The 17936-nt window shown below is 31.8% G+C and overlaps 3 protein-coding genes across 3 annotated transcripts; 2 read left to right on the forward strand and 1 right to left on the reverse strand.

Annotated features, from left to right (window-relative positions):
* The first annotated feature begins 3178 nt into the window (after positions 1 to 3178).
* LOC105120120 (protein TRANSPARENT TESTA 1) lies at positions 3179 to 4391 on the forward strand. Its single transcript, XM_011018310.1, is given in 3 exon segments — positions 3179 to 3284; positions 3287 to 3576; positions 3739 to 4391. Coding segments are annotated over 3 exon segments (819 nt in total). The 3' UTR covers positions 4162 to 4391.
* Positions 4392 to 7709: 3318 nt separating this feature from the next.
* Positions 7710 to 9506, forward strand: LOC105120129 (7-deoxyloganetin glucosyltransferase-like). Its single transcript, XM_011018322.1, has 2 exons — positions 7710 to 8304; positions 8487 to 9506. The coding sequence occupies exons 1-2, from the start codon at positions 7785 to 7787 to the stop codon at positions 9482 to 9484; spliced, it is 1518 nt and encodes a 505-aa protein (XP_011016624.1). The 5' UTR covers positions 7710 to 7784; the 3' UTR covers positions 9485 to 9506.
* A 2716-nt stretch (positions 9507 to 12222) lies between these two features.
* On the reverse strand, positions 12223 to 14100 carry LOC105120138 (7-deoxyloganetin glucosyltransferase). The gene is made up of 2 exons (XM_011018332.1): positions 13479 to 14100; positions 12223 to 13304 (listed from the first exon to the last, which is right to left on the reverse strand). The coding sequence occupies exons 1-2, from the start codon at positions 13993 to 13995 to the stop codon at positions 12370 to 12372; spliced, it is 1452 nt and encodes a 483-aa protein (XP_011016634.1). The 5' UTR covers positions 13996 to 14100; the 3' UTR covers positions 12223 to 12369.
* Between the last annotated feature and the right edge of the window lie 3836 nt (positions 14101 to 17936).

Here is a 17936-nt window from a genome sequence, read left to right on the forward strand (position 1 = left end):
TTTTTTATTTTAAATATATTTTTTATTTTTAATATAGTCCATTAAAATTATTAAAAAATAATTAATTTAATATTTTTTAAATATATATTAAAAAAATAAAAAATAAGGTTTAATACAGAAATATGTAAGTTTTAGCTGTACATTTATAGCTTGTACTGTCAGTAAGCCGACTCATCATTAGCGATTTATATTTATCCTGGCACAACTTATCTCGAGCCAATTAATATTAACAAAAAAATAAAAACTAAAAACTAAAAAAACAATGGTGTTTTACTGTAGAACCCTCAATGTCGAAATAATATCCTGGTACAACTTATCACGAGCCAATTAATATTAACTTTTGTGTTTTACTGTAGAGAAAATTTATTTAATTTTAGAATTAGAATTTATATTATCCCCAATATATTAAAACCTAATAAATCATATATATTAAAAATCAATAATAAAAAATTAAATTGAAATAATTTAATTAAATATCACTTAATTAAAATATATTTTAAAAATTAAGAACTAAAATATAATTAATACATAAATTATATTTTTAGATTTAAAAAAATCAAGTAAGAAATTAATTCATTTAATTTTTAAAATTATTCTGAATTAATATATAGATATTATTCAAGGCGTAAATTGATATCTTATCAATTTATAGGATTTTTCAGATTTGTCTATAAATAGTGAGTTATGCCTTTCATTTTAGATATAATTTTTTGTTAAATAAAAAAATTATGTAAATCACAAAATAGAGAATTAGTGCTTAAATATAACAATCTATTTCTTCTAAATAAGAATTTAAAAGATTTTTTATTAGTGGTTTTGAATAATTGAATGCTTTATAATTCACAAAAATCTAATATTTAAAGAGTTATACAAAATCAAAGAAGATAAAATTTTAAGTAATAAATTTCTAAAAATTTCTAAATTTATTTATTAAAATTTAAAAAACTTCCAAATAATTATATTTTATTTTTTTCACTGTCTATATAACATTCGGGCCATCACATCCCTATATTGTCCTAAAAGAAACGAGAGAGGCACCACACTGAGACAAAAACTTCAAGCTAACACGAGATTTGCTGAGCCAAGGTGACCTTATAATATGTCCTGAAGATTTCAAAGCTCCAATAAAAACACTTTTTCATAAGACTCATGCAACTGAATATAAGTACATACGAACAGGTTCTGCTATAAGTTCATAAGACTCATGCAACTGAATATAAGTTCATATGAACAGGTTCAGCTATAAGTTTTATAAGTTTTTTTTTATTAACATAGATGTTTAAATTAGCTTAAATGTATTTTGATTAATTTTATAAATTTTAAAATTAACAATTATCTAAATTTTTAGTAATTTTAAAAAAACTCAAACAGAAATCAAATTAAAAAAAGTGAAGGATGTACATGAAAAGGTAAGGTTCTGCTATACTTGAATGCGAAAGCGAAGGATGTATATCAATACTGTTCCAGCCGTGTCTTTTTGGCATACACCAGTGATTTTGAAACTATTTTTCCTCAAAATTTCAGCATTATTTCATGTTAATCAAGCACAATCACCTCTTTTGTTTTTTTGAAACTTAAAACAAACCAAAGAGCAGTAGACATGCATCCAAAACAATCTTCAAGTTATGATGATATTATCATTTCAAACATATTATACATTTCAAAATATTATTATTTAACCTGCAGTTCACATCAGGCAAATGACTAGTTAATATTTATCTAAAATATTTGACTCTGATTCACATGTTTATATCCTGAGCTAGCAACTAGCTGGTCTCATAAAATGCCTTTTCCATGTACTAAGGAGATTCAGGTTTCTTCTGCAAAACAAGAAAAGAAAAGAAAAAGGAGATTAGAGTCCTGCCATTAACCTTATTCATATGTGTGTTACAAATTAAATGATAATCACAATACCCTTATTCCGGTATTTTAACACTCACCGGACCCATTCCGGTTTCCGGTTTTTTCACACTCACCGGACCCATTCCGATTTCTCTTCTCCATCTTGCAAAATTCTTAGATTGAGCTCAGAACTTAAAATCTAAAAAAAATAAAATAAAATTAATTCATTTGTTCCCGAACCATCACGTGATTCCCAACTAAATCTCTAAGTTAAAACAATTCCCAAATAGATCCTCCAACATTATCCAATTAATTCATCATTTGAATTTATGACAAAAATGTTGTTGTTATAATACAAATGAGTTATCATTTTTAATGAATTTAACGGAAAGCATTTTAACAATAGAGCTGGCTGAGTGATGATAACTCATTTGTATTATAACATCGACATCGCCGCTGAGGCAAACTATTTATATATTTCTCCTTTGACGTGGGAGAAAAATCGTTAACATGCTCGTGGGAATTATCATGCTTTCGCTGATAGTACCGCCAAAATCGTGAAAGAGAACAAAACTTGTATCGCATGATTATACGATAGGTCCACATGCACCTCCTAAATTAGAAAATAACGATCACCACCCTGCAATATTGCAAACTCTCTTTAGATTTCTCTCCGATTTCTCTCTAAGTAATGTCAAAGCCACCGTTAAGAGTTCACCGGATTCTGTAACGCATTGCCTTAGAGTTTTAACCTGCTGTAGTGTAACTCTTTCCAAGTTAAGCTGGCATGGGCCTCAGAAATTAAGTTATTTCCTTTCCATTCCAAATGTAGATGAACAGAACAATCAGGATAGATTTATGAGCTCGTTGGCAAACGTTGTTTTCATTCAACCGCATTATTCTCTCGTGATCACCAGTCAAGCATATTAGCACTGACCTCATTATAAAAACCTAAGTTAATCAAGTAGACATTATGTACCCATTAATTCATGTTAATTAGCATTGCTCTTCTAGGATGGAGCCTTCAGATATTTCAATCAATTCTTGTCTCATAGCTTCTTCATCTACTAACCACAGTGATATCGAGCCATGTTGTGTATGGTCCCATACCATGTGATGGTGGGACCATCACATTAAATGTCATGTGATGGCTGTCTCTTGGTGTTAATATTAGTGTGGTTCGGGTACTGTAGCAACAGATTTGAAATTCAACCGCATTATTCTCTCGTGATCACCAGTCAAGCATATTAGCACTGACCTCATTATAAAAACCTAAGTTAATCAAGTAGACATTATGTACCCATTAATTCATGTTAATTAGCATTGCTCTTCTAGGATGGAGCCTTCAGATATTTCAATCAATTCTTGTCTCATAGCTTCTTCATCTACTAACCACAGTGATATCGAGCCACTCGATCTCTTTCCAGGCACTGGTCATAGTTCTCGCGGCACTACCCATTTCTGAGCTCCCTAATCAATTCTCCAGAGGCACCATTCAGTGAAAATCCCAAAGCAATTGGCGATGAAGACATGGATGCAGATGTTACGATGGCCATAAGGATTGGCCTTCCTGATTATTCCGGCCATAGCTCCATTGATCAAAATGTCAAGGGAAATGTCAATCTAACTGCTAAACAATATTGGACACCAACTCCTGAGCAAATACTCATCGGCTTTACTCATTTTTCTTGCCATGTCTGCTTCAAGACCTTCAACCGCTACAACAATCTTCATGTTCAAGTCACATGCATGCTAATTAATTAAATCTTGTATATCCACTGCATGTTTCGATGTTTTTTTTTCAATTTTAAAAAGAAGTATTGCAACATTCTTGTTTCTTAATTTAACATTTCATTTTGCTTGTATTCTTGCCGCATCGCACGATTTCTGTGCCAGATGCACTTGTGGGGTCATGGATCACAGTATCGTAGAGGACCTAAATCGCTGAAGGGAACACAACCACGGGCCATGTTAGGCATTCCCTGCTACTGTTGCGCCGAAGGGTGCAAGAACAATATCGAACACCCAAGAGCAAAGCCCCTGAAAGATTTTCGAACATTGCAAACACATTATAAGAGGAAGCATGGACTTAAAACGTTCATGTGTCGCAAGTGTGGAAAATTCTTGGCTGTGAAAGGCGACTGGCGAACCCACCAGAAAAATTGTGGCAAGCGTTGGCTTTGTGTGTGCGGCTCTGACTTTAAGCATAAGAGATCACTCAAAGATCACATCAAATCATTTGGCTTAGGCCACGGTCCCTCTCCTCCTTCGTTTGATGGGGTCGAGCTGCTTGATGATGCTTCATCTCTTCCTATTTAAAATATTTGTGACGAACTGCATGCTAGGTGCATATATTAAGGGTCCATCTTTGCTAAAATCTAATGCACCTCAAATAGGCCAGTAACTAAATCTGTTCGGCAATGGCAACCTTTTTTACCCTCTCATGATATTGGTTTTTGCTCTCTAGGAAAAAATTATGTCATGTTTCCTTTTGCCCTTGTTGCCTCAATGTGGTGGGAAGGGTGATCTTTCAACTGGTTGGAAAACATCAGTGCCGTAGAGCCGTACGTCTAGTATAAAAACTTAATTTACAGTAGATGTAGAAACCTTCTTGATAGCTAGCCTAACCAGTAGTTGCTTTGGATAGTCGGTGATGGTAGTTTAGCTTGACAGCTCTGTTTTTGTGTGGAGGCAAAGCTACATGCTGCAAAATTTGATGCTCTGTCTCTCTGTCTGTTTCATGTGGTTCTCTTGGCCTTTCCCTCTTCGTTCTGTTTCTGCTGCACAATCTGTTTGTTTTTTGCAGATTTGTAACTCCTCCTCCGCCATCTCTTGGCGTTTTAATACATCTCTATTTCTTTTCAGGAATCGGGCCAGGGTGATTAGTAATCGAAGGGTTAAGAATCTGCAACCAACACTCGTTAGACAAAAGATATTCGAAGTTTCATTCTTTAGATTCGACTAGTTCTTCACATTTAAAATAAAGAACTCCAATGTATCTTTTTCTTTTTAATTAAGCCTTTAATTGACTTAATAAGATTCCTAAATTTTTTTACCCCTTTCATTTTGATTCTTGATCGTTCAATTCTTTAAATTCTAGTCAATTTCAACCTCTTTCTTCATTTCTTCTTCAATAATATCCCTAATTTGTCCTTCAAAAATTATTCATGACCATTTTGCACATGCTCTGTCTTGGTCATCGCTTTTTGAATTTCATTGTTTTTCCAACTTTATCCCTATATATATATATATATATATGGATCATTTTTCAATAACTATTTTCTTTTGAAGAATTTATCAAATTTTATGTCAAAATATTTTAATATAATTTTTTGTTCTTTAAAAGGAGATAAAAATTAAATTATGACACAAAACATAATAGAATTAAAAGAAAAGACAACTCATCAAGAGAGTAAAGCATGGCAATCTCGTAACACAACATGGAGTCCCAAGCATCCCGGAATATCAAATTATTATAATTTGAAACAGTGCTCGAATCTACATGATTGTTGACATATCATTATGTTATGTTATTTTACTATTCAAATTTTGTATTCATATAGGAATAATGCAATTCTCAGGATTTCATTCAGCTATTAATAATTGTACGAAGAATCTGGCAAATAATGTGTTAAATTAATAACAATTTTATCAATTATTCAACAAAATCATTAATTACATTAAATTAACAAATGATTGCACTAAATACAGTCGGTTTGCACGTTGTTGCCGTTGAGTTCTGTCGTTAGTTCACTTTCCTTCACCAGTTAGCTATTTGATATCACTGTAGATATATGTGACGATGGAGTTTGCGATCAGTGGTCTGTTTTTTAGATCCATCAAGTGATTTGAGTTTTTATTTTATAAAATATTACTTAATTTTAATTTTTTTAATTAAATGGAAGCATTAAATCATAGTCCAAATGATCATTGTACTCCAGCCGGCTTTGCATTAAACGGAGCGGAGCGAGGCTGGTTCGTCATTACCGCAAGTGACAAAACTCTTCTAGGTTTGTTCGGGGACCAATCCACGAGTGTTCACACATCAAACACGTCATGAGCTTACAGCTTTAAGCGATGTATATCCACACTGTTTATTTACATACACTGTAAACAACTATTTAATTAGGGTTTTAAATTAAAATAAATGAAAACAACTATGATAAAAGGCAAAAAAAGAAACAAAAAAATCAATACAGAGTGATGTTTGATAATGATATATAAAATAAAGTAAATATATTTTTATTTTATTTGGTTAATTAAAAACAAGATAAAATAAATTATAAAAAAATTTATTTTATTTTTTAATATGCAACACTACCGAACTTTATAATGTCCGGAACAATAAATAAATACCTTTACATCCAAGCACTCTTTTTTTTTTTTGGCTAGGACCGGCCAGCAAGCTCATCTTTTTAGCACATATGCCTCCTTTTTAAAAAAGTTTTTTTTCAGTATATTTTTTTATTTTTATTGAAGTGCATTATAAAAAATATGATATTTAAATTAATATTCAATTTTCCGTGTTTTTAAATATTATTTTAGGTTTTTATGGGAATATTAACAATTATTTTTTCAATTATTATGTGCATGATATGCCAAAACAAGAAATAAAAACTCATCATTTATATTAAATAAAAATAAAATTTCTTTTGTTTAATTGATTTTTGATATTATTTCACCATATTTATTAATTTTTTAAATAAAAATAAAATTTCTTTTGTTTAAGTTTTTAATTGATTTTTGACATTATTTCACCATATTTATTAATTTTGTTTATTTCAATCACACACAAAATATTAAGATTATTTTAATATTGATTTAAACTTGCTTTTGAAATTATGATAGGTTTTTATTTTAAAAATAGTGCTTACAATAAAAAATGTTTTTATTAAAATAATAAAGAGATGCATTAATAAAAAATAAAATTAAGATTGAAAAAAATATACCTCAATGATTTCAATTGTTGTCTTTCCTAGTAATATCTTTTTATATAACCATGTAATTAAATAAAAATTAAATTTTTAAATATAAAGTTGTTAATCTGAGTCATGATCATACCCTAGATTATTAATTGAATAATTTAATCTAGTTTAATGTGTATCTATTTAAAAAGTCATCATTCTAATTATTTTATTAAAAAATATTAAATTATCATTGAATAACTTTCAATTTACTTTAAAACTCGATTTCAATCAAAATCAAAAGTTAAAGTTGACAAGTAATTATATTGACTTGGTAAGCTTTGTTGAATTTTACAATATTACAGAAGCACATGTTCAACAAACTAGTTTTTTATTGAGTTTTCAAAAGGAAAAAATAGAATTTAAATTTAAATTTTAAGATATCAAGATAGATACTTGTTAGAAATAAGTGTTTGTTTGAAAGTGTAATTGTAATTATTTTTTAAAATATTTTTTATGTTAAAATATATTAAAATGATATTTTTTTATTTTTTAAAAATTATTTTTAAGATGATTGTATTAAAATGATTTAAAATATTTAAAAAAATTATTTTTTAATAAAAAAATAAGAAATTTATAAGAAATAGAATTCCAATACATGTCTATAATGAAACGAGAAAAAGTTATCGCACGCATAATTCATTATGCTTTCTCATGAAAATTAAATTTTTCATCTAATGAATTCGAAAGTTCCAAACAATAGAATATATAACTACAGCCAAAGAATTAGAACTTTTTCGATGGCATCTAGCTTCTTCTTCTTCCTTTTCTTTTGTAATCTTTTAACCATATGTTGGCATCTAGCCAAGGAGCCTTTTCATCACCTAGAAACCCAAAACTTTACCAGATAAAAACAATATACTGGGCTGGAAAATTGTCAAGACGTCTACCAAACCAAAAATTTGTCAAGAGCTGCCTTTCTCTATATATATATATTAACGCACACTCCAAGCAAATTTGCCAAGCAGAAAGAGCAAAATGGTTTCTTTAGCCACCGAAAAATGTCCTCCTCATGTGGTTTGCTTACCATTCCCAGCCCAAGGCCACATAAATCCAATGCTCAAACTAGCAAAAATTCTTCACCAAAAGGACTTCCATATCACTTTTGTTAACACGGAATTCAACCATCGACGCCTCCTAAGATCTAGAGGCCTTGACTCCCTCGATGGCCTCTCAACTTTTCGGTTTGAAACAATTCCTGATGGACTCCCACCTTCAGATGCTGACTCCACTCAGCATGTGCCATCTCTCTGCGATTCCACCAAGAAAAATTGCTTAGCTCCTTTCAGAGACCTTCTATCCAGACTCAATAACACCTCTTCTTCCAAAGTTCCTCCAGTCACCTGTATAGTCTCTGATTGCATCATGAGCTTTACACTCAAAGCTGCTCAGGAACTAGGTATTCCTAACGTTTTTTTCTGGACAGCCAGTGTTTGTGGCTTCATGTCCTATTTGCAATATCGCCCTTTAATTGAAAAGGGCTACGTGCCTCTTAAAGGTAAAAAATTATTTTTAAAGCTTCTAGCCTGGCTAGATTTTACCACTATATACATATATATGATAACTAATTTTATGTTCACCATTGTAAGTAGATCTCCTGTGTTCGTTATCACACACACACACACACACATGTATATGATAAAATCATGGTCCTGATATAGCCTTGTGGGTGACATGCAGATGAAAGTTACTTAACAAATGGGTATTTGGACACCGTTATTGATTGGATTCCTGGTATGGAAGGTATCTCCTTGAAATATTTGCCAACCTTTATCAGAACAACAGATCCTGGAGATATAATGCTCAATTTTGCAATTGGAGAAGTGGAGAGTGCTCAAAATGCTTCTGCTGTTATTTTGAACACCTTTGATGACTTGGAGTCAGAGGTCTTAAAGCCTCTTACTTCCACCCTCCCTCATCTCTACACCATTGGTCCTCTTCAGTTACTCGAAAATCAGGACCAAGAAAATGCCTTGAACTCTATAGCATCCAATTTGTGGAAAGAAGAACCTGGTTTTATTGAATGGCTCGATTTTAAAGAACCACACTCGGTTATCTATGTCAACTTTGGTAGTATCACAGTCATGACCCCGCAACAACTCATTGAATTTGCTTGGGGACTTGCAAACAGCATGTGCACTTTCTTGTGGGTCATTAGGTCTGATCTCGTTGTTGGTGATTCAGCTATAGTTCCTCCAGAATTTGTGGCTGAAACAAAAGAAAGGGGCCTAGTAGCTGGTTGGTGTCCACAAGAACGAGTCCTGCAGCACCCTTCCATTGGAGGGTTCTTGACCCATAGTGGATGGAACTCTACACTAGACAGTTTGTGCTGTGGCGTGCCCGTGATTTGTTGGCCTTTCTTTTCAGAGCAACAAACCAATTGCTGGTTCTGTTGTAACAAGTTAGGCATAGGGATGGAAATAGACAGCGATGTTAAAAGAAATGAAATTGAAAGTCTTGTTAGAGAACTGATGGAGGGAGATCAAGGACAGGTAATGAAGTATAAAGCCAAGGAGTGGAAAAGAAAGGCAGAAGAAGCCGCTGCTAGTCCCACTGGGTCATCATGCTTGAATTTGGAGAAAATGATAAACAAAGTGCTTCTAGCTCCACGAGATAAAATTAATGGAGATGTGATTGTCCCAGGAATAACTGGACTCGGAACCTATGGTGAGAGCTAAGTATCAAGACATGGATCCACTTCTTTTCTTTCCTTTATCGTTATGTTGCAATAAGAAGATCTGTATCCAAGGCAGGCCCCTTCTAAATCAATGAAAGGGTACCATGCTTGTATTTCCGCATAAAATTGGCGTGTGGAGAAGCCTTTGTTGTGATAAAAAAATGACTCTGCAGGGTAAGATTATGTTCAAATTTGTTTATAGTACGTTTCACGTTTCTAGTTTCTTATTATTGCGTATAGAAGCAATATTCGTAAACAGGTGAAAACATTTGTTACATGCTTCTGGATATAATGTTCCTTTTACTTATTCACGTGCGCTGAAAAAAATATCATGAATCGATTCTATCTAGATATGAAAGAACTAGCGTATACTCCAACTGCATTGAAGGATTATTGCTCCTGAAACATACATTATTGTGCAACTACATAGGTTTTACCAATGGGTAGTTTCACGATGAGCATTAGTGTTGTTCCTCCTTCCAAGATTGAAAATTGAATCTTTTCCTTTGTAAAAAAAAACCTGGATCACACACATAGATTCCCTGTTTTCTAGAGCACAAATCCAATAAATTCAAACTTGTGGCCTTGGAGTAGAAGAAAATGCAAATCTACTCATAAGAAAGAAAAAAGAGAATCACTATCAGAAAATTAAAAAATAATGATGGAATATTTCATCGGTATATAATGAAGATTTTGTCATCATTAAATGCTGATGGAATAGGCAATGAACTACTACAGTCAAAAAATATCTCTTTGGTTTTCTATTTCATATTCAATTCCTTCACAATTTATTTTCTTGATAAAATTTTCCGTCAGCTAATATATTGGTAAGTTGATACACATTTTGGAAGTTTTTCAAAAAGTTTCAGAATTGACGTGAAATTTTCAATGGAAGTCTTGACAAAAAAATTGATGGAATTTCATTTCCATATGTGATTTCATTTAAGATTTTAATTTTTTGTTTTGTATGTCATAATCCCCAAACTAATAATTGCATAATCAAATCAACAATACGAGGTATATATATACTTGGTATATCACATCAAAGGTATTAAAAAATGTGAAAGTGAAAGGAAAGGAAACGATCTTGAATTATAAGTGTTCCAAGAGAGGATGGAAAAGATAAACTCGTGGTTACATTTAGTTGAGCCCAATACATAGTAAGAGTTCTCCTCTTATATTCTATATTTCAACAGCCATTTGATTTTTAGCTTTTTTTTCTGGAAAATCCCATTAAAGTTATGTAATATATAGGTTGAGCTAAAATTTGTGTTATTTAAAGTTGAAACAGTATGGTCTGCTCTTAATTCATAGGTTGATGTTATAGACGAACTATAAATTTAATTTTTATTAGGTCTATCATTTGCAACAGGCTTAAATCATACTTGAGAATCATGAGGAGGATTAGTGGAAGTGTTTTTGCTTAGTTCAATGGGCTTTGTTTCCCGCCCACTTCAAACTACTGACTAATGACTCAAATCCAGCCCAACCCGTTCGAGTCTTGTTTCTAAGGTAAACGCTAGCAAAGGCGACTCTGCAAACGATCGAAGCGGTTCTACAGTGTTCAGAGGACTCAATTTCAATATTGCTCATAGGCCTTTTGGGTTTCAGCCAGGTGTTTTCATCATCGATTTAAGTCAGGCCAGTTTTCGAAACTTGAAAGTGTAAACATAAACATATCTTAGCCCTATGCCCGTATAAATCACAGGGAAAAAGACCAAAGCAAAGGCCGTCATAGCCTGCTCTACGCCTAAAGCCGTGGTTGCACTGTATTTTCCGTTTCTTCTTCTTGTATTTTTTTTTCTTCTTTTCAAAAGTTTTAATGGCCTTGAAATCTAACATTGTGCAATTGTTGCATGTACGTGTTGTCTTTTAACGTTATCCTTCAAGTATTCTTGAGCACTTGTTATTTAAATCTTAAACAAGTTAATTTCATTTTGGGATTTTGATGCATTATATAAATCATATATTGTTTACAATGCTCTATTTTTTATTTTATTTTTTGTAAAATAGTGAAGGCATACCTCCCTGAAATGTCGACATAAAGAACTCGTTCCCCCATAATGTACAAAGTGAAGTAGAAAAGAACAGCCAACATGGGGATGCTAAAACTCAAAGACCATAACTATAGATTAAAATATATATATATATATATATAAAAAAAAAAACATGACAATAGAATGATAATATCTAGCTATGACTCTAACTTAACAAATCAAACTCGCTTACCTCTCATGAGGAGAATTGAGAGAACAAAACGAAGTTGTTAGGGTAGCCATGACAATTTTGCTTTTGAAAACCACCGGCCACCTCTTCATCCTTGCCAAGGGACGGCTTATACGTAGTCGTTTTTATGTGGTCGGCTTCATTATTATATATTAACTTATATTTTCAATAATGAAAATGAAAGAAAAACGTATTATCAACTTTAACAAGTGCATGTACCATGTAGTTCGATTTAAATGGATGTACTATCAATGCTACTAAAGTTTTCAATGTCAACTTCTTTAATGGTTTAAAGTATGCACCTTCCTTCCTTATTTCCCACGATACAGCTATAAGCTAAGACTATAAAGGGCGAAAAACAAAAATGTGGATGCTCCATTTTACAACTCCAAATTCATTTCTTATAAGACGAATCTGAATTCAAGTTGTGCAAATCACTTTCAAACAACGAAAAAAAATCCACTAATTAATTAATTAAAGAAAGAAAGTGAAATAAAGTACTAACTAAAAGTCTAATATAAAGAAAACATTCACTTGAGTTGCGTAAAGGTATTACAATAATTATAAGGAGAATTTGAAAGAAATCTTCTATTTCGAAAATAAGAATTTATTCTAAATAGATAAAAAATTTCTGCTCCAATTAAAACCTTAATCAATTTACTAATCTCTTGGAGACAGTAGCACCTTGTTAATCATGTCGTCCAAATTCATGCAAGATGAACCGGTGGAAGTAATTGCCTCTTCTGCCATCTTCTTCAACTCCCTGGTTTTCTTTTTCATTTCACGGCCTTTATCTCCTCCCATTAACTCTCTAACAAGGCTCTCAACTTCACCTCTCTTAACATCACTGTTTATTTCCATGCCTATGCCCCATTCGGTGCAACAATACCGACAATTGGTTTGCTGTTCAGCAAAGAAAGGCCAACAAATCATAGGCACTCCTCCACAAATACTTTCAATTGTGGAGTTCCATCCGCTATGTGTTAAGAAACCTCCAATGGATGGGTGGCTTAGTACTTGTTCCTGAGAGCACCAACTTGAGAAAAGACCTCTCTCTTTAGTGGCAGAAACAAACTCTGGGGGTAACATCGCGGAGTCACCCGCAACAAGGTCAGGCCTAATGACCCACAAAAATGTCTGGTCACTATTTGCAAGTCCCCAAGCAAACTCTGTTAATTGGTCACTTGTCATGACAGTTATGCTTCCAAAATTTACGTAAACAACTGAATTGGGTTCTTTTGAGTCAAGCCACTCAAGACACCCGGATTCTTCTATCCATAGGTTTGATCCGATCAGCTTTAAATCACTATCTGTGACCTGATTCAGGAGCAGGTGAAGGGGACCAATGGAGTACACAGGAGGTAACATTGAAGCAAGAGAAACCAAGCCTTCATGCTCCAAGGCATCATATGTATTCAAAACAATAGCAGAGGCCTTTTTAGCTCTTTCAGTCTCCGCCTTTACAAATTTCAGCATGAAATCTTCAGGATCGGTGGTTCTAACGAAACTTGGGATATCCCTCAGACGGATGCCTTTCATGCCTGGTATCCAGTCTATCACGGAATCCAGGTAACCGTTGGATAAGTAACTTTCATCTGCAATTCAAAAGGAAACAAAAAATGATTACCAAGACGGACTTAATTAATTATTGCTAATAAACTGTAATATTAAAAAATCGGCATATGCTAATTGTTTTGTCACTAATTAAAAAGTAAAAGAAATAGGTGAAATAAACTGCGTATGTAGTTCATTTGACATTAAAAACAAACCTTTGAGTGGTGTAAGACCCTTCTCGATTAGCTGGTGATAATGAGCATAAGCCAGAAATCCGCATGCACTTGTTGTCCAAAACAGAACTTCAGGTATACCCAACTCTTGTGCTGCCTCAAGCGTGAAGCTCATGACTCCATCAGAAACAATGCAAGTTACAGGAGGAACATTGGATGAAGACGTGTCGTTAAGATTTGTAATGAGGTTTTTGAAAGGAACCAAGCATGTTTTGCTGGTGGATTCACATAGTGATGGTATGTCTTGTGTGACATCGTTACTTGTTGGAGGGAGTCCATCGGGGATAGCTTTGAATTGAAATGATGGGAGGCCATCAAGAGAGTTGGGGCCTCGAGATCTTAGGATGCGTTTGTGGTTGTACTCTGTGTTGACAAAAGTGATATGGAAGCCTCTGTGATGGAGGAGTTTGGCTAGTTTTAACATCGGGTTTATGTGACCTTGAGCTGGATAGGGAATGCATACTGCATGGGGATTTTCAAGGAATGCCAAGGAGCCCATTCTCTCTTTTTAGAACTCACAAAAACAACAACAGGCTCTTGCTCTCTAAGTTGAACCCTCTCGCAGCCCAGAAAATAGATTGGGATGAATCTGGCAACAGAAGTGAGCGGGGTTTTAAAGAGGAAAAACGAAGGTCAAATGCTTCCTGCAAACAATTATATAATTATTTAAGCTGATTTTTCCAGCTGGAATTTAATTTAAGCTTTTGGGTTGTTTTGGATAGAGTGTTAAAAAATTTAAAATAAAATATTAAAGAAGCAAGATTTAAATAATATCAATAGATAGAATGTTAAAAATGTTTCGTAACAGTTGGAATGGATATTAAAATAAATCAAATCAAATCAATTGAATTAAGTAAAATCAAATAATATTATAATTGTGATGTAAAATGAGAAGTGTAAGAGAAAAGATAATAAATTAATACTAAATTTAAAAATTAATAATTTAAAATTACTTATATATCTGTAGAGAGAGGAGACTCTTGAACAAGTGGGTGATCCATTACATTATTTTATTGGACACTTCAATGGAGTGCTTTAACACGCATGTATCCGCCCTCATGCGTGATCTATTAGAAGGCACTTCAAGGAGCGTATGAGAAACATTTTTCTGGAAATGAAATCGTGAGTTTCATGGATTCCTTCTCTCGATACATGACATTGACATTTAACTTTTAAGTGGAATTTATATTCTGAGATATTTGCATACAGAGAATCATAATAGGATACTGCGAGATCCTTAAACGTGAGGATGGTTTCATTATTTTATGTTAGCACTAGTCATATAAATAAATATTTTGATTCTGGTTTGGTGTTGAGAATATCTTTATTTTGTCCTTAATTTCTATCCCTTTATCGCTATTTAATTTAGCTGACATTTAACTTAATGTTGATGGGTCGAGGTCCATGAAGCATGGACGGTGATAAAATGACACAAATTAGAAGTGTACTAATTCAGATAAAGATATACAAAAAAACAAATGAAAAGGAAAAAAAGTTTATTAGCTGACTCTATACCATTTATGAATTATTAAGTTTTAAACATTATTTATTTTATGAAATGTAACTTAATTAGTCAAATTTTAAATATGCTTCTTAAAAATTACTAGTTTAAATTTTATAAATTTTAAAATTATTAAAAACTTATATAATCATTAATTTCAAAACTCGTCGTATTAAGGTAAAAATAAACTTACCTTAATATTCATATTAAAAAAATTTAAATATGATCCATATATTTAAGAAATCATCATCAAAAGAGTCAAAGATTGACAGTGTCTCAATATAATATCTAAGATTGATAGAATACTAAGATCATATAATGTGGGTTTAGCTTCTTTTCAGACTTTATATTTTTAGTTTTAGTTTGATTTCAAGTGTATATAGATTCAACAAGATATCAAACTCAATATTCTTGAATTCAAATGGAAACATTTTTAATTGCATAGGGGTCTCGCAACATGTCCGGCCCAACACCTCTAGACTCGGCTATATATTCAACTTAAATACTTATGGATTTAACAAAATGTTACATCTGTTATTTTTTTTATTTATATAGATATCCGAGTACATCTGTTATTTTTTTTATTTATATAGGTATTCGGGTCAGCTTGCGCCCACCACGACTAATCTCACGGCTCATTAAACATCCTGCAAATCTAGTGAGCATGTAAGACACTGCAGAGATAACAAACATGAACAGTGAGACTTGAACCCGGGTGTAGAAAAAAGGAACAAGTCTTTCTCACCGCTGGGCTAACACCTCCAGTGCTACATCTATTATTTTTTGATTAAGTTATACGTTGAGCTCTAGATGTATATGGATCTACCAAGATATTATATTTAACATCTAACATTTATGATCTAATAAAAAAATTTAAAATTCAAGAAAATATTGTTTGAAATCCAATTACAAACAAACCTAAACTACTAAAAAAAAATGTAATAACTAAATAGAATATGAAAATCCCATCAATCATACTTTTTTTTTCATATTATAAATAATTTTCGTTTTTTGCTATCTCTGGTGCATAACGTAGCAAATAGATTTTTTTTGTTAGCCTTAAATAAACACAAAAGAACTGGTTTAATTTGTAGGGCGTTTTGGTTTTCTACGAAACATGAATAATTGAGCGTGTAATTATGATTGTTTTTGAAATATTTTTTATTTAAAAAATATTAAAATTATATTCTTTATCTGATGAAATCCAATTACAAACAAACCTAAACTACTAAAAAAAAATGTAATAACTAAATAGAATATGAAAATCCCATCAATCATACTTTTTTTTTCATATTATAAATAATTTTCGTTTTTTGCTATATATGGTGCATAACGTAGCAAATAGATTTTTTTTGTTAGCCTTAAATAAACACAAAAGAACTGGTTTAATTTGTAGGGCGTTTTGGTTTTCTACGAAACATGAATAATTGAGCGTGTAATTATGATTGTTTTTGAAATATTTTTTATTTAAAAAATATTAAAATTATATTCTTTATTTTATAAAAATTATTTTTAATAATAGTATATAAAAATGATCTGAAAATATAAATAAAAGAATATTAAATTAAAATAAATTAAAAATTTTAATTTTTTTAAAATATTTATAAAAAATAAAAACAAATAAAATTTTATTTTTCTTAGATAACGATTGCATGAACAGATTGCCTAAAGCCGTGGTTGCACTGTATTTTCTATTTCTTCTTCTTGTGTTTTTTTTTTTTTCGTATTTTCGAAAGTTTTAATGGCCTTGAAATCCAACGCAGTGCCATTGTTACAGGTAGTTGTTGTTTTTTTAACGCTATCCTTCTAGTATTCTGGAACACTCGTTATTTGAATCTTAAACAAGCTAATTCCATTTTTGGGTTTCGATGCATTCTATAAATCATATATTGTTTGCTATGCTTTTTCTTTTTTTATTGTAAAACAGTCAAGGCATACCTCCCTGAAATGTCGACATCAAGAGATCGTGTACAAAGCGAAGCAGAAAAGAACAGTCAAATAACGCCGCTAAACTTCAAAGACCATAGCTATAAATTAATAACAATAATAATAATAATTACTTCAAAGACCATAGCTATAAATTAATAATAATAATAATATATATAAACAAAAAACATGATGTTAAAGTGAGCGTGTTGGAGGCGAATAGGACAAACGCAGCCGCCTATAATCCCGGGATCTGTGACATTAAAATCAACAAATCAAACTCACTTTCCTCTCACGAGGGGAATTGAGAGAACAAAACAAAGTTTAGCCATGACAATTTTGCTTTTAAAAGCCAACGGCCATTTTCCCTTCGGAAGGGGCCGACTTCAACTTGTTCATTTTTTATTTGGTCGGCTTCATCATTATTATTTATTGACTTATATTTTCAAACTTGTCCAAATTAAATAATAATAATACTAGCAGGAGTAATATTCATTTGTTCAATATTTCATTTTTTTAAATTAAACCTTTTCTTATGTTTCTTTTACATTGAAAAGTCTTGGTAACGTGTCTTCATTATTCACCGTCCATGTAATGAATTCAAAATCAGCTGACTATATTGGCCAGGAAAACTTGTATTTTTCTAAAGTCTCATGATATTAATTTATTATATCAATAAATAATAAATTATATGTGGCAGGCGCGATGTTGGGACGACGGCAAGCTTTTCTCGCCTCTGATGAGGTATTGTATTGTCAGGAAGAATTTTTAAATTTAATTATAAAATTATGATTAAACAATTAAAAATTTATAATTGGTGAGAATTTAGATAAGAAATTTGTTGAGTATAGAAAAAATACATAACGTGTATTTTATTTAATATAAACTATATTGTTATTTGATTATTTTTCTAGATCAGATTTTTATTCATTAGTTTTTTTCTAAGGTTTAAGGTAAATTTATCTTCGTAAATAAATTTTTATTTTATTAAATGAAGTCCTAATCATTTTAAA

Source organism: Populus euphratica, unplaced genomic scaffold (genome assembly GCF_000495115.2).
Source record: "Populus euphratica unplaced genomic scaffold, PopEup_1.0 scaffold6.1, whole genome shotgun sequence".
Classification (NCBI taxonomy): Eukaryota; Viridiplantae; Streptophyta; class Magnoliopsida; order Malpighiales; family Salicaceae; genus Populus; species Populus euphratica.

Coding starts and splice junctions, on each gene's coding strand:
- LOC105120129 (XM_011018322.1), top strand. CDS start 7,785: ATGGTTTCTTTAGCCACCGAAAAATGTCCTCCTCATGTGGTTTGCTTA. Junction 8,305..8,486: donor GGGCTACGTGCCTCTTAAAG/GTAAAAAATTAT, acceptor GGTGACATGCAG/ATGAAAGTTACTTAACAAAT.
- LOC105120138 (XM_011018332.1), bottom strand. CDS start 13,995: ATGGGCTCCTTGGCATTCCTTGAAAATCCCCATGCAGTATGCATTCCC. Junction 13,305..13,478: donor GGGTCTTACACCACTCAAAG/GTTTGTTTTTAA, acceptor TTTGAATTGCAG/ATGAAAGTTACTTATCCAAC.